Source organism: Zootoca vivipara, chromosome 5 (assembly GCF_963506605.1).
Source record: "Zootoca vivipara chromosome 5, rZooViv1.1, whole genome shotgun sequence".
Taxonomy (NCBI): domain Eukaryota; kingdom Metazoa; phylum Chordata; class Lepidosauria; order Squamata; family Lacertidae; genus Zootoca; species Zootoca vivipara.
The window spans coordinates 56,653,918-56,670,924 of NC_083280.1; the positions used below are offsets into that span (position 1 = coordinate 56,653,918).

The window sequence follows — 17,007 nt, forward strand, 5'->3', positions numbered from 1 at the left end:
GATGGAGAAGTTCTTTTGACGGGACACAGAGACAAAGATAACCTTTTCAGATTATCTTATGATAAAAGTGATGCATGTTTTAATGTTGTTGATGATTGTTTAACAGGTCCAGAGGAGCCTAAGGTGGCAAAGAAGCAACCAAGCAAGAAAGGTCTAACACGTTGTTTCCAGATCGTTTCTGCTGGTGTTTTTGGTCCTATGCCGAAGTCCCTTGGCAAGGCCAAATATTATCTTCTGATAACTGACCACTTCTCTAAGTATACGTGGTTTTATCCTCTGCAAAAGCCTCAGCAGGCTATTGTGAAATTTTCTGAATTTCATGCTAAGGTTGAACTGAAACATGGTTGTAAAATTGAATGTTTATTGACCAATGACATTCCTCTTTTTACTTCACAGGAGTTTCAAGCTTTTTTTGATGACAAAGGCATTCACCACAAGTTTGCCAAAACCCAGGCAGCTTGGGACAAAAGCTTATGTGTTAAGGTTAACACTGAGTTAGAAGCAGGCATGCAGGCGCAACTGCTGAGTTCAGGATTGTCTGAACAACTGTGGGCTGAAAGCATCTCATTTTTCCTTTACCAGTGGCTCAGACAGGTTCCTAAAGGACAGAAGTGTTCTCCTTATGAGATTCTGTTCCAACATAAGCCTGATGTGAGCAACACTAAGGTTTTTGGAACCAAAATGTGGGTGGCTTCGCTTGAGGGCAACCCAGTCCAAGGCATTCTATTGGGTTTTGAGGAAGGTCAATACAGAGTTATGTTGTCTTCTTCCAATGAGGTGATTCTTACTCAAGAGGTAGAACACACTCCTACGTCACAAGAAACATATGTTCTTGATGAATTTCCCATAGGTGCCAATGATTTTGATGATTCCTACACTGACACAAGTTGTAGTGATAATGATTCCTTTGCTGAAGGCTCTACCCCGAGTAGCTCTGACACAGGGGAGACAGTCATACACAAAGGAACTCATGCTGTTTTTAACAGACCTTCATCGGATGATGAAAAAGTGCTAGAAGCACTTGACCCACTGTTTACCATTGGTATGAGTTCTCCCAAAAGTCCTGAGGGGGAGAATCTCAGTAAACAGGATTTGCACCTCTCACGCAGGTCTGAGAGGATTAGAAGAGGACCCAAGAGGTATTCTCAGGAGTTTGCCAACACAGCAATTGCAAATTTAGCTGTGCTTAGAACTCCAAAACAGGCAGCAGTCACACAGGCTAAGCCACAACAACAGGTTGTCAAACGCAACACTGTTTCTGTCAACAGAGCAACTGCTCTGGTCCCCTGGAAGCCAAAGCTGGTCAATCCAGTCTCAGAGAGTTCCACAGCAGGAAAGTCCTATTTTGTTTATGACAACTGTCTGTTCACTTCTCTTAATGATGCTCTCACATTTGCATCTTTTTCCATTTCAGGATTCAGGGGAGATGTTAGCATAAATCCTCTGCATGGCACAGATGCTGCATGTGGATGAATGTTTACTTTATGTGATTGCTGTAACTTTCCCACACAGGAGCTCAAGCTGTAACCTGATCTCCTGTCATGTGATGTTCTTTGTTCTCTTTCTACTTTCACTTTCTTCTGAACTGGAGAGTGATGGCTGAACACACACTCTCTGAATAAACGTAGATTAGCACCTACGATTGTTTGCTGTCTTCTTTACCGAAGCCAGTGGCAGTAGTAAGAATATTGGTGATTTACACCCCAATATTCCAACATGGGGAACCTCAGGTCTTGGGGTGAAAAGTGGCCCTCTGGGCGTTTCTGTCCAGCTCTTTGGATTCTTCCCTGGACAGCCACCCTCTCAAGCCATACCCTTTGCTAGCTCAGCTTCGTACCATCCTTGCGTGTTTTTGCTTGGCTTGAATGTGCCATTGAACCCTGATTAGGTTTCTTGTCTCGCTTACCTGGATGGGGGAATAGAGAGGGTCTTGTGAATTTAGGTAAAACTAGCCTACTGTTCAAAGCTAAAAACCACATTCATTGCCTACTTCTGATTCCAGACCCATCTACCACCTCCAGGAAAGTTCCCCAGAAGGGAATGTCAGTGTTGGCTTACCCAAGTCCTGCTGTATTGATTAAGTGAGGTGAGAAATCAAGAGTGAGAAATGATTCTGTTCTCAGCTATTATGAATGTTGCTACTCACTCTTCAGCTGCACTCGGACAAATGTCTTCATAATGTGGCATGAATTACTCAAGGGAAAAGCACGCAGCTGCTTCAGCATCCTGGGCCTGTGGAATTCTGTAGGAAGGAACCAGGCTGGGCATTCTTCCCAGAGGAATGTACACTGTGGCAGATGTGCAGAAGAGCTGCCTGCTCTGTTGATACAGTTCATTAACACAAAACTACATGTGGGAAGTGGAAAGGCAGGTGCTTGGGAAAATATGTGTAATGGAAGTGTGCATCATGCCCTCCTGACTGTATGCTTCATACTGGCCGTACAGTTGTTCCATCTGCTGTGTGGGTGAAGAATTATCAAAGGTGCAGATAAGTAACTGGTATTTGTGATCTGTAGAGGGCAGGATAGGTGCACTTTTATTTCTTATTCCCTTTCAAACCTCTCTGTAGATAAATCCTAAGGATAGTCAATATTGACTCCTGACGGTTTTGTTCAGCCTCATCCATCGTGGCAGTGGTTGGGAAGATGGGGAGTTTTGAGGACTGTGTCCTTGGCTTCTAGGGGGATATAAGCTTTTATATACAGTCACGACTGGAAGGCTCAGGCATAGGTTTACCACTTCAGTGAGAACTATACCTGTGTTCTAGATTGAGTGATCTGTGGGTGTCATTATTAGGTTCTAGAACATTATGGGGAGCCCATAAACAGGACTTGAGCTCTTCCCACGTGATTCCCAGCCGCTGGTATTCGGAGCCATACTTCCCCCAACTGTGGCCACTGACAAATGAACAAATGGTTCGTTGCAACCTATTACTATGTGTCTGGATGTGCATCAGTTTGTTGTGGTGACTGAGCATGACTATATAGTCATGCTATACTTTTCTAGTGCACTCGGACATAAGGAAGTTGACCTGTTGCAGTACCCGCTAACCTCCAAGTCTGTCCACCCCTGCCCTTTGTCCTTTGCTCCCTTGTCCCTGCTATCTCCAAACCAAAGCTGTTGTGAACTGTTTGGCCTGTGCTAGGCTTCTGTACTGAGCATTTTTTGTATGGTTAGAGCTGCTATTCTAGAAGGACTCTTCATTCTGTACTGCACTGTCAAATTTTATGAAGCAGTAGAAGACTTACCCAGAGATCGCCATACTTCCATAACCTGCAGTTTAATTTAAAATTGACATGCTCTGGGGACAGTTCCATGGGGAGTAGTCAAGTAGGGAGGGGAAATGGTCCATGGTGCACTTACTAGCTTCATGTGTATTTATAATGCATTTAGTGGATGCAAATGGTAGAAAATAATCCTAGATAGGATCATCATGGAGCTAATTTAGGTGGGATTTTCAGATCCAATGAATGCCTGTTCCATTCAGGTTTTGTTTGGATTGCTTGTTTCTAAACCATTTTCTGTATTGTACAGAGCAGTACAGTATTGGGTACATCAGTAGAACTGGAGGATAAATAAGACCTTTGAGAGAACAATATTAACAGACGCGAATGAAAAGAAGATGATCTGATTATTCTGTGTGCTATCAGATCCGTATTTGGCAACACTCGCCACCCGATGTGAGAGTTCACTCAAACATCTGCACATTTTCTTAATGTTCCTGGAGCTATTTGCACACAGATATTTTTGATGTTTCAAAGCTTCTTAAATGTGTTTTCCATCTTTCTCTTTGCCAAGGATATTTTTATTCTGTTCTTTTTTTCAAACCCCTCCTCCTTCCCCTGTGGAATGAAGTTGGACCTGTGAGGGAAAGATTTATTTTTGCACCAGACTTTTGTGGGCGGGTGGGAGGGTGGGTGGCAATAGATTCTTTGCCTGCTAGCCTCAGCTGCAGACAGCTAAGAGTGAGGTAGAGGATAACTTGGGCTGTTGAAAGTTCCAAATAGGAGAAGGGGCAGAAACTGGTAAGGATTCTATGTAATACAAGAACCAAAGGTTACCACAAACAGGTGTTTTGTTTTGTTCATACAGCACACAACTGGCCTGTTAAATTCTCTTTCAGGATATGATGAAAGCTGTGCGTCTGTTAGCCAGTAAATTGCCAAAATATATTGCCGTATATTCCATTTCTGGACTTGGGGGGAGATTGCCTGCCATTACGTAGTGAAAATGGCAAAACCCACACAGAAGTAAGGTGTACAGACAGGCTTGGTGGAACCCTGAGGTATGCAGAAGTACAAAAATATTTTTTCTTTGGGAGGAGGAAACCCACAGGGACCCCAGGAACAGTACCATAAGGACTCAATGGCACAGAATGTAAAGAGACTGAAAGGGAAAAGATGGACCACTGAGTGGGAGAGTGGATCGGGTGGAGCAGCTGAAAAGGGAGAAGGGAACAGAACTGCGAGATGCCTATTAATGGACAAATAATATATTTTAATGTTGCTAGCACTAGGAACCAGTTTACCTCTCACATCCTCTCACAAAATAAAAAAGAACCCGCAAAAGTAGCAGCACAGAGAAGAGTTCCGGTCAAGTATACCTGAAGGAACATCTCCACCTCCATCGCTGAGGTCCAGTGCCGAGGGCCTTCTGGTGGTTCCCTCGCTGCGAGAAGCCAAGTTACAGGGAACCAGGCAGAGGGCCTTCTTGGCAGTGGCACCTGCCCTGTGGAACACCCTCCCACCAGATGTCAAAAAGAAAAACAACCACCAGACTTTTAGAGGACATCTGAAGGCAGCCCTGTTTAGGGAAGCTTTTAATCTTTAAGAAATTAGTGTATTCTAATATTTCTGTTGGAAGCCGCCCAGAGTGGCTGGGGAAACCCAGCCTGATGGGCGGGGTATAAATAATAAGTTATTATTATTATTATTATTATTATTATTATTATTATTATTATTATTATATTCCTACTCTTTTTAACTCAGTGAAAATAAGCCATTACTGGATAATTCAGTTTGGATTTCTTCTTACCTGGGAACATTTCCTCTTGTTTGTCCCTCTATTTGTTTGCTACTTTTGCAGCAGAAGGTGGGTGGTATTTAAATAGTGCATTGAAGATCCAGTCAATCAAAGTCTGACTTTTAGCCACAGGACTTTAGCACTTGCCCAGTGTAAGGGGCTGCTGCCTTGTCACCACAAACCCAGAGTGGTTTAGCAGTCAAGCCCTCTTCCCAGGGAACCATGAGAATTGTAGCTCCGTGAGGGGAATAGGGGATCTTCTAAGAATTCTCAGCACTCTTAACAAACTGCAGTTCCCAGGCTTCTTTGGGGAAAATCATGACTTTGAAGTGGGATGACACTGCTTTCGATCTATAGCACAGATGGGGCCTTAGTTGGATTCTACCCACTTCACAAGTCCTGGTGTGAGAAAGGGAATTTAAAAACAGCACCTTGCAAAGGCATCAAATTGCCGCTGCCCGGTGGAGATGATCACGGCCTGCCCAATGTAAAATTATTCAGTCTTCTCATACAGTGCAGGAATTAAGCAGCCATTCACTTGGTGTATATTAGGAGGAAGCAGATCAGGGTGCTGCCATTTTTGTTGAAGAGTATCAGACAGGCCAGGGCAGTGATGATAAGAAAGAAGTTTCCAGCCATGATTCTAGACAATGCAGATGCCACAGATGCTAGTGATGCATCCCTTCAGTCATTCTGCTAGAGAATACCAGCCGTGCCTTGGCCTCCATCATTCCTCTTGCTTATGCCCTTGGAAACAGCTTGTGCTAAATGTGTGTTATTACAAGCTGAGGCTCTAGAGGTTGCAATGTTTGCCGTAGACCTGAGAGTTCGGGGGTTAGTTGAAAAGGCTGAATGTACCTATAGACTGTCCATACAGTATTGCGTTATGGGGAGGGCTTAAGTCTTTTGCTGGGTGCTTTGGGAATGAATGGTGCTGACGTTTGAGTCGAAAGGAACACATTTCACTCCTCGCATCCCCTTCAAATTCTTTAATAACTGAATATTAATACATTTGCCACTTCCTAAATGAATATCTCATTGTGTCATGGGCTGCTATTTGGCCTCCCATGAATTAATAGCCCTTCCATCAAGTCTGAACTTGGGCACTTGTCAGAGCCGCCAGTTCCCATGTTTCATAAAAGTGTCCTTGGTTTTTCATACACCAGTTATGAAGAGAGGGGTGGGAATCCCATCATGGGGCATCCTAGTTATAGAAGAGGATGTAAGTAGGGTATGTTTTGGTCCTGCCTGTGAGCTTCTTGGCCACCGTGAGAACAGGATGCTGGACTGAATGGGCCATTGACCTCATGTAGTAGGCTTTTTTTTACATCATGTCCTTAAGAGAGAGTTTGAAGAGTGGGGCTTCAACTCACACAAATTGATAGTTCAGTTCCAGGTTTCAGGATTGGTACTCAGCTGTCCACAGTCACACTCCCCTTTTCCATTTTAGATTATTCTTAGGTATTGTGCTGCTTCCCACTCATACCAGTGAGTGGTCCATGATTGAATATTTCTGTTCTATGCTTTCTGTCCACTCACTTCAGCCATTACCTCCCCACCTTCCGCTACCTTTTCCCATTCTGGTTGTTCCTGCAGGTATTTTTTTGTACCTGTACACATGGATGGTTAAAACAATTTACCCCTGACACAAAGCAGGGGTATTATTATTATTATTATTATTATTATTATTATTATTATTATTATTATTTTTAAAGTCTTGACAGCTGCACCACTCCAAGTAAATCCCCTATATGTGTCAAGATCATAGCTCCTCAGCACTGGGTTGCTGAATTCCCAGTATGCCTTCAACATGAAGCAGTTTGTGGAAATAAGCAAAATTTGTGTCATCTGGGTTGATGGAAACTAAATGGTTTGGCTGTGTTCAGGTGAGAAGTAAACAGAAGCAGAGGTGTGGTAATAGGGACCACCCAACAAAACATCACACATTCCAAACCATACCCCCTGCCCCTCCAAATAATGCATTAACAAGCTTTCGCACTACTGATGACAGTAGGTTAATTTATACCTGCATATCCATCACCTGATGACCTTAAGCTGAGAATTGAACTTCAGATGTAGATCCTAAGGTGCAATTCTCTTAAAACCATACTTCACTCGCAGAAAACAATGGGGTCAGGGAGCGAGAGAAAGGGTTCTAGTCTAGAATTTCCCCTGACAGCTAGTTTTCTACATGTAGAGATTGTTTCCACATAGAAAAGCATTCAGTTATAAGCCGAACACACCCAAAACTAACAACTGAAGCAGTACATCTTGGACACAACTTTGACATCTGACTTGTTTGAGAGAACTAAGCCAGAGAGAAGTCAAGGAATTAGAGAGGTACTGGTGACAAGGCACAAGCAAGAGAAGCGCTGGGTCGCAGGGTACAGAATCAGAAAGCTTTATTTACATAGTCAAAGTAACAAGTAAATTCCTGAGACTGAGCTGCTCTATAGTGCAATAAAGTCATTTGAGAGAGAACAAATCAGCAGTCTTTCTTAATTTTCAGGTCAAGGAACAGTCTTCAGTAATAGATTTTAAACAAACGTAACACCAACTACAGAGCTGACTTCATATACATGTCACTATGTTTGCATCTGTGCAATTACCATGGACAGAAGGAAGGACACACGTACACACACACACTATCAGAGTTCATGGTTTTCCAAAGGCTTTTTGGCCATCATCATCTTTTGATTCTTAAACATTAAAAACAAATGCTGGAAAACACTGCTACAACCCTAAAAAATTCATCTTGTCCTGTTCAGTAAGAACTATCTAAAAATGCACTTGAAACACAATGTTATTGGCCAAAGAGGCTAGGCTACCTTGTGAAAAATTACAATCAAAACCAGAAATATGTCCTTTCTGCCTTTGTTCATTCAATCTTCATTGTGTGATCTTAAGATTTCATGAAACCCTTTTCCAAAGAGTGATGGCAATAGATACAAAGGAATCAGGTTCACCAGTGCTAATTCATTGAATAAAATCCTCTAAAAATGTTGCACCTGAAATATTGTTTGTTTGTTTTTTAAAAAAAGGGAAATTCTCAACATTTATTGCTGTTGTCATGAAATACTCAAGTCCAGATTGCTCGATCTGTGTTATAAACAAGCCATTGCCTATCTCCCTGCTGATCTGACTTTACTACTTAACAAATAAAAGTACAGAGAACATCAGCAACAGGTTCTTGAATCCACCTGGCAGGAATATGCTGTGTGAGCTGATCCAAGTGACCTGTATAGTATTGAACAAACCCAGCAGGAGCCTGGGAATACCTACTAGAGGCAACCAGTGACTTTTCAGCTTATGTGGACAACTGGTGATCCAGCTGAGCTTCTCTTGTTTTATGAAAAGTAACACAGTCAAGAGGATGTCCCTGATCACGAGACACATACTAGATTTCAGATATTTACCTTTGTGCGTATGTGTGTCTATACATAGAAACATACACACGCACCAACGTGCACACATTCATAAATCCACAAAGTTTTCTTTCTATTTTAAAAAAGTAAGGCTTTTAAAAACTCAGTTTCAGTACATAAATCATACAAAACCAAAACCAATACCATCCAATGAAATGCCACCTTGGCCTAACCTCAATCAAACAGTATGTTGTGTCTATGCTGCTATGCCCATTGTAAGGCCATAATGCAGCGAAGCATCTTTACTAAGGCAAAGAGAGTTTGCTGCCATGTAAACGCTACACTGCAGCTAGAAGAGTTGGGTAGTGGTCCTTTGGGGGCACTTTCCTACTCTGTGTTTATTTAGCTTGTTGTAGGTAGCAGCCCTTTTTTTGTTTCTTAAAGCCCTTGTGAGTTTAGTCCAAAATCAGAAATGCCGTCCCTGTAGCACTAAAGGAAAACTGAAGTGTCATAAACCAAGACGTATGCATGCTAGCCGTAAAAGAACTGATATGCTGTCTCAGGAAGTGTAATACGGTGACACAAGATGTCCTCTGTGCTGGTGAGCCCACATTTAGATGTCACAGTGAGGAACAGTTACTTCAACTGTAAGAGGGTTACGTTAAAGAAAAGTGTGCTTGGGCAATGATAACAGACTGAGATTTAGGGAGATCTCTGATCAAATCATGCTGGGGTATGTTTTGTCACACCAGGTGCATGAAACAAATTGAAAGAGGGAAAGCTGGATGCAGACTAAGTGAGTGGAACCGAGTCCCATTTGAAATACTTTGGACTTAATTCATGACAATCTTGCCCCATTGATTTCAATGAGACATAATTTCAGCCAATTTGCATAATCCTATGCATATCTACTCATAAGTAAGTCCCAGAGCTCAATAAGACTTACCCCAATGTAAGTACAGTGGTACCTCTACTTACGAATAACTCTACTTACGAATATTTCTACTTACGAATGGAGCTCTGTCCGCCATCTTGGATGCGGTTTAGATAGGATTTTTTTCTACTTACGAATTTTTAGATAGGGTTGCTTCTACTTACGAATTCCCCCCCCCATGCATTCCTATGGGATTTGACTTACAATTTTTTTCAACTTACAAATGTGTGTTCGGAACGCATTAAATTCGTAAGTAGAGGTACCACTGTATGCAGACTTAGTCTGGATCCAACCCAATGTCTACAACTATCTTGACGAGACAGTGGGTGCAGTGCTGCATTCAGGGCTACATACATTGGCTTCATACGATGAAATTGTTCTGTTAGCACAGAACTTTCTTCACCCCTATTCAAATCTGCTCCAGAGGGTTGGGGGGGGAAACCCCAATTTTGAGGCTTCACAGGAGGAGGAGAGGCAGGGGTAGCTATACTCTGCAGGCAGTGGAACAACTTTCTTGGATACAACCCAGTGAGTTTGAAAAAAGAAAAGTAACGGGGGAAAAGGCAGACAAAGAGCACTTTCTTTGCAGGATGAGATTCAGAAGGGCCAATGAAGACAAGAAATATGTCTCTTACACCATCCATAAAATGGTCAACAGCCCTATGTGCCACAGAATCTCTGTGCCGCCTTAAACAATAGACTGCTCCAACATGACTGTACCATATTGGACTCATGGATTCTTATAGTACTTTGGAACAGATCTCATTTGAACAGGTCCAGATAGCCCATCAATTCTACTACCATTCAAATCATGCAACTTCGACTGAATACTTTTTGCTTCTGTCCTTTTGAAGTGATTATACAAACACTTGTTTTTAAACTGTGTACATGGTGTTCATTCCTGTACATCCAGTATGCTTTCAGACTGTCCCTGTATGCCCTATAGACAATGCTGTGATTGTGGTGGTTACTGAGGACTGATTCACATGAGCTGGTTAGCTTGCCTGGATGCTTTTGCCCATGGTGACCTGAGCATTTAATCACTAAACTCAGACTACTGGTATTCATATGCTTAGATGAGTGGGATTTCATTTTTCTGTTCAGCGTGAACCCAGCAGTGATTTTGCTTTATTGGTGAAATGCTTAGGTGCTCATTTTACTATGGGCAAAAACGTAATACAGAACGTGTCCACCTGAACTGTTAGATGGGTGGAAGAGATCAGCCCTCAGTATCAACTGCAAGCAATCCATAATGGTAAATGGTAGGGGCTCAACGTGTCACACATCACACCAATTTCAAACCAATACTGTGATACTGTCCAACTCATCTGCTACTCATCGCAGCACAACACCCGACCCTATTCCCTCTCTGTTATGCTAGGGTAGCTCCAAAGGTGGACATTTGCTTTCTCATGGAAGGCAGCAGCAATACCCATATGGTCAAACTAAAAAGCTTTCAGCTCCTGAGGCAGAGAAGGCTTGGGTGTGCCTTAATATCGTTTTGTAGCATAGAGAAATTTAGAAGGTAAAGAATCCCCTTTCAGGGTGTGGTGAGTCTATGGGGGGGGGGAACCTTCAACACATCCAACAACCCCTCTTCTGATCAGTCTCAGCAATCCACAATAGTGAAATGGATGACGTTTTGAACTACCGGTAGAGTTTTCAAGGTGTGAACTTCCCCAGTCCAAAATTCCTAAGTAACCTACAGGCAAAACCCAAATCTCTGCCAGATTCCATCTGAGCTCACCAGCACCAGCCTTCCTTCCATCACAGCCTCCTCTTGACTTCTACTGCAGAAATAGGCAATGAGAAGAAGGGTGGCTGTATTCATTAGGCAACAACAGCACTGTGGAGATTGGAAACTACACGAAACTGGGAAGCTGCCATTTCTAGGCACCTTGGCCACCCAGGATACATGCTCACAGAAGCACCCAGGCTGCTACAAGTCCTGGGAGCTGCAGTTTCCCAGTCTTTAATTCCCTGGGCCCAACATGTTCCTGCCATGTAATTAAGGCAACAGTCACCACAAGGAGGAGGAGGAGGCAGAGAAAATAGGCAACCAGAAGGTTTGCAAAGGGAAATGGAAGAAGGGAGCCTGGTTCACACCCCTGATGACATTACTAAGAGGACACTGAGATATTAATGGGCCTGAGTGTAAAAATTCAGGCTTGAATCTGAGCCAAATTTAGATCATTTTGGAAAGTCCATTCCAAAGGAAACCTGGGGAGATCTGCTTGTCACTGTGCTGAGCACCTGTTCTGTCAATTGCTGAAACCAGCAGTGCATGTTAACTTGGCATGCACGCAACAAACAGAGAGCTTGGGAAGCACAGGGCTCATAGGTATGTTCACCAGGTTCTTGAATGGCATCAAACTGTATAATATAGGACATTCAGAATTAAACCAATCCTCTCCCTACTTTACTATCATTAGTTTACTATCTTTTTTTGGTTTGCACATTATGTGAGCATCTGATAGGGAAGAAATAGCAGAAATCAACATAGCAACAACAAAAATCTGTGCAGTTTGACTGGACATTTGTAAATCTAAAGCTTGGATGGAATCTACTGTGGTGTTGGATGCCATAAACATCTGCACCACTGCAGAGAAAAGTGCAGTAAAAAAAAAAAGTAGGGTGTCATCGTCATTAAAAATGTCATCTCTATTGTCCCCTCCCCTCTGCCTGCTATAGGTAAACAAAACATTGGTTAAATGTAGATAATTGAACAGCTTATTTAACTGAGTTATGCTTGCTAAAGTGTAAAGCTTATTGTTTACCACTATCAATGAGAGAGGTGGAAGGTAATTCTGGAGTGCTGCTACCTGAACATCAGCATCTCAAACTGTGTTTTGTATCAGCATCGTCATCGCTAAAGACAGGTCCTATGTAACTCACATAGCTAAAATAACCCCAAGACACACCGTATATGTATTGCTTGTATGTCTAAGAAATACGTCAGGGAAACTTCCCTATATCTGTATACTAAAGTCCTGTGATTGATTCCAGATTGAATCTGGCCACTCATATGATCTAGAACTCTTCACTTATCTTGCTTATTTGAGATCATTTACATGATCAATTATATGATCACTACCAATCTTGCTGAAATGTCAGAATGGCTCAGTTCACATGAATTACCAAGCCTCAGGCTTGCACACCCACCTCTTCTCCCCTGCTCTGATTCCATTCCCCTTTTTATGGACAAAAGCATAATGTGCCATTATATTCAAACCTGCAAACCATGATTCTGTGACCAAATCGCAGCTGCAAACTACAGTTTGATCATTATTGGTCTAGTTTGGAGGGCAGATGCAACCATAGTCTAGTGGTTTGGATGTTACAGCAAACTAGTTTTGCTGCAAAAGAGGCAATGCAGAATGGCATGATGGAGGGGAGCATGAAGGCCAGGGCTTGCTTATGCCAACCCATGGTTTAGCTTGACAGCTGAACCAATAATTCTGCTACGGTAGACATATCCAGTGTATGTTGTAAAAGGAAAACTAGACTAAGACCAAGAGAAAACTCAACAATGAGCCTCTTTTGGAACCAAGCCCTGTAACTGGCATCTGTGGTAACATCACTGCATGTGCCCCTTGTCAGTGCTTTTCATTGAAGGTGGAACTGCTTGCAAGTTATGTACACACCCTATTATTGCTATTTTGCCTTTTTTTAGTCCTAGGAGGTGAGAACAATTCCAAAGTGATGCTGTACATGCAAAACAAGTTGTTACCTTCCATTCTTTCTGGTGATGAATGTGGTATGCTAATAATGCCAGTTCTGTCGGTGGTGACAAGCTGTACAAAATACAGTTAAGAGACTATATGTTATCCACTCCAGAAAATAATAATCAAAGAATTTATAATCATTTTAAGATGCCAAGCCCTAATCTCAGTAACCTCCATTATTCACTAACTCTTCTGATCCTTGTGCATTTACACCATAGAACCAAAACACCAGTTTAGCCTTATGGATATAGCACTGCCAATTTAGCTATGGCATTTATTTAAATTTCTGGATGCACAAATGTTTTGTATGTTCCTCTCCTCGAGACAATGGCCTGAAATCCAGCTCCAGTTGCAAGGTACAAGAGAGAAGGGCCCAAATGAGGTTATGCATCCAGTCGGTCCAACATGGACCAAATGAGCACTGATGAGAATGTGTGTCCAAATGCTCATATATACCTGCCTTGGCTGGAAACCTACGGATCTTGCTGTACTGGATCAGGGCAAATAATGTGTGCGCTCTTTGAATGGCGTCCTTGATGACTACAGAATAAAAAATGGAGCAAGCAGACTGTAAAAGGCTACTGTGATTCTACAGCAAGGACTGGAAAGTCGCGATTGTGAGACCTTGTAGAATCTTATCAGATATGCTACCTGAAAGATAATCCAACAGAAAATGAATTCAGAGAACAATGCTAATCTTCACCTTGCCCATTCCCTTTAATAAGGTTATCTGAGGTGCAGTTTACAATGAAAATTGTCCAACAGCAAAAATAAAAAATGAATATTCTACTCTGTTCAAAAAGCCAAAGCGGGTCAGGATTCCCATGAACCAGGATGAACCAGCTGCCTGTCTAGATATTGACGTTGCCTATTTGTGAATGAAGCCAAGCAACAGACTTTCTGGTCTTTCCTTACTTTTTGTTTAAGCCCTGTTCCAGACACTTTAAAAAAAAACATTTTAGTTGCTATTATTCTAACATTCCACAATTTCAAGTTTTGATTCACCCACAAAGCTTTTTGTTTTTTAATGTGCTGATATAATTTGGAGGTTTTCTCTAAAGTATGTTTGCAAAACCTCACGGGCTACAGTAGTTCTAAAAGAGTTTCAAGGTTTAACAAGATACCTGATGAAATTTTGGCAAAGCTTCTTGTCCTCTCCCACCCTTCAGTGGGGAAGAAAAATGTGGACTTACTTTCCTGCCTGCATTGACAACCTGTGAGATCTTACCACTCCTAAAAGGTTTGATGTAGACAGATCATTCCACTTTGTCTTCTCAGTTGTTTTCTATCTGCTCAATATCTAATTCACCATCCAACTGAAAGATGTTATCCCCTCCTGTCCCACTGTTCCTCCATGAGGAGTTGTCCTCTTCTTTCCTACTGCTCTCGTCTTCTGTGGCACAAAACTCTGATTCCTCATAGGAGAAATCTTCTTTGCTAGATTTACATTCTTCTGTGTTTGAGTGTGGCTCTGGCACAGGGGTGCAGGCTGGTGTCCTGCCTGGCATGACGTCCAAGGTGCAAAGGGATGCTGTTGTCCATGACTTGGTGCCGCCGATACCAGGTGAGAACTGATTCTGTTGAGAGCAATCATCCGCTGTGATGCTAAGGCAGCTAAGGCTGTTAAAAGTCTGACAATTCTGAAAAAGAAAAAGAAAAACAACACTGCGATTAGGAAACAAAGATGCTGGCTCATACTGCATATCTCTGTCATTCATTAAGATTACATGTTTGCTAGGCTCCAGTGAAGATGCACTGCAGTGCATATTTTTATTGGGTTAGATTTTGTGGGTTGTATCTGACATGGTCTGTATGGACTTCCACTCATACAGTGGGACTTTCTCTTCCTCTCTGCTCCCTGTGTGTCCTCAAAATCTACTCCAGAAGGATCCTCTATCCTTCTGGAGCAGATTTTGATGGTGTGCAAGTGCTTAGTAGAACAACAAAACTGGCTACAATCCTGTATGTTTTTATTGGGTTAGATTCAGAGTTAAGCACACACAATGGGATTGGCAGAAGATGGCTTTCTCATCCCCTCTGCCCTATGGCATCCTCTCCCTATGCTCTAGTGAGATTCAGGGGACCCTGCTGAACAAGTGGGGGGGGCTGAGACTGCCAAATGTTCAAGGTTCTTCTCAGTCCTCTGTACCACAGCATACTGAAATTTACAGGGCACCCCAGATCTCGTAGAGCATTTTTCAGGGACTGCGAGACTACCAGGAGGAAGAAGTCACCTTTTATCAGCCCCATTACATGTTCTCCACTCTGGATCAAACCCATCCATAGTAGTAGCTAATGTCAAACCCCTTCATCTTCACAGGTGCTCAGGCAGCAAACAGGATTCTTCCCTAACCCATCTTATCCTTGAAGCAATTCTGTAAAGTAGGCTAAGCTGACCTTGAGTGGTCCAAGATAGTGACTAGCCTAAGTTCACCCAGTGACTTTCACCACCAAGAGGCTTTTGTGAACCTGACAGGTCTTGCTCCTCGTCTGACACTTTAACCACCACAACAGCCTAGCTCCATCAACTTCCTTGGGCTGGTTTCACCACAATATCGTCATGAATTGGTGATGCTAATCCAGGCATAGGCAAACTCGGCCCTCCGCTGGTCCTGTTAGCTAGAGATGATGGGAGTTGTAGTTCCAAAACATCTGGAGGGCCGAGTTTTCCTATGCCTGTGCTAATCTTTGCAACAGGCATCCCCAACCTTCGGCCCTCCATATGTTTTGGACTACAATTCCCATCATCCCAGACCACTGAGGGTCGCAGGTTGGGGGTGCCTGCTTTACAATCTCCAAGTAGCATGGAAAATGTCACTAGTTATTTTTAACCACTATACAGAATTACACTTGGAAGAAGAAAAATCGTTATTCCAAAGGAAAGATCAGGAAAACGATTCAACAGTAAATCTTGCTCGGTCAGCCCCTTTGGGATGGCGCATGTGTCCTTTTCCAAAAGGCACACTAGTAGAGATTAGTTATTCTTAGCAAAGTTCATGCAAATGCTGGAGAACTGAAGGAAATGAAAAGCTACTATTGTTTCCCTTTTCACCGGTTCCTGCATTTCTTCTTACATCCCCCCATGTGAGTCTGCGACCATTTTATTCAGGAACGAAGGAGTCACCAAATACAAGAAGCTTATTCTCATGCAGTTCCTGTGGACTCCACATGCCCATTTTCAGTACATACATGCAGCTCTATGGAAATGTGGCCAAGACATTTGCTCAAGCAGAGATAGTCCTGCACTGGGATCTGTCGGTGCAACTTTTGTATTATACTATAAAATGACTATATCTATGCATGCCTGTGAGAATTCATGAGAGAAGCTCTAGCAGACAGAAAAAATATTTGGTATGGCGTGAAAAGCTGCAGAAACCGCATTGCTCTTTTTACTCTGTCGGCTGGGAAGCCTCTGAATGGCATGGATGTGTCGCAAGTGGGGAATCTGCATGCACTATACTTGCAAGGGGCCAAGCACACCAAACGAGAGCATCTGAAACCCCACTATATGCCTTACATGTCTAGGAGGCAAAGACTGAATCCAACCCCAAGTGGGTGATTGTAAAGAAGGTGGGTCACAGATCTCTCTCTGAATTCGAGCCACCATCACTCTACTTCCAAGAAAGAAAGCTCAGCTGCTTTGGAATCACTTGACGTTTTACAATGAAGGAGTGCTTGTAAGCTTCATTGCCCACCTTTCGAATTCCAAAAGCAAGTTTTCACAGGCACCAAGCCCTTTGTTTTCTGGAGTGCTGGGGAAAAGATGGCCCCATGACAATTCATTAGTCAGGCGGGCATTATGATGTTGCTGCAGATGTCTGCCTTTTAAGAGGAACAGAAGCCTCTGCTAATCTTGATGCCACAGAGTTTGGCAGAATTCTCTGGTCTCTAGTTACCTGGTAACCACTGAGGAGCATTCAGTTTGCAAACAGTGCTGCAAATGAAGTGGCTGAGTTCTCTG

General features: G+C 42.7%; 2 protein-coding genes across 9 annotated transcripts in view; one reads left to right on the plus strand and one right to left on the minus strand.

Annotated features, from left to right (window-relative positions):
- LHPP (phospholysine phosphohistidine inorganic pyrophosphate phosphatase) overlaps positions 1–17,007 on the plus strand; it is a 165,487-nt gene that overhangs the window by 113,995 nt on the left and 34,485 nt on the right. The window lies entirely within an intron of this gene.
- FAM53B (family with sequence similarity 53 member B) overlaps positions 7,408–17,007 on the minus strand; it is a 119,276-nt gene continuing 109,676 nt past the window's right edge. For all 8 annotated transcript variants that reach the window (XM_035137750.2, XM_060274815.1, XM_035137756.2 and 5 more), the window contains one exon: positions 7,408–14,686. In XM_035137750.2, the coding sequence (XP_034993641.1) occupies positions 14,321–14,686 (366 nt within the window). In that variant the 3' untranslated portion in view covers positions 7,408–14,320. The remainder of the gene's footprint in view (positions 14,687–17,007) is intronic.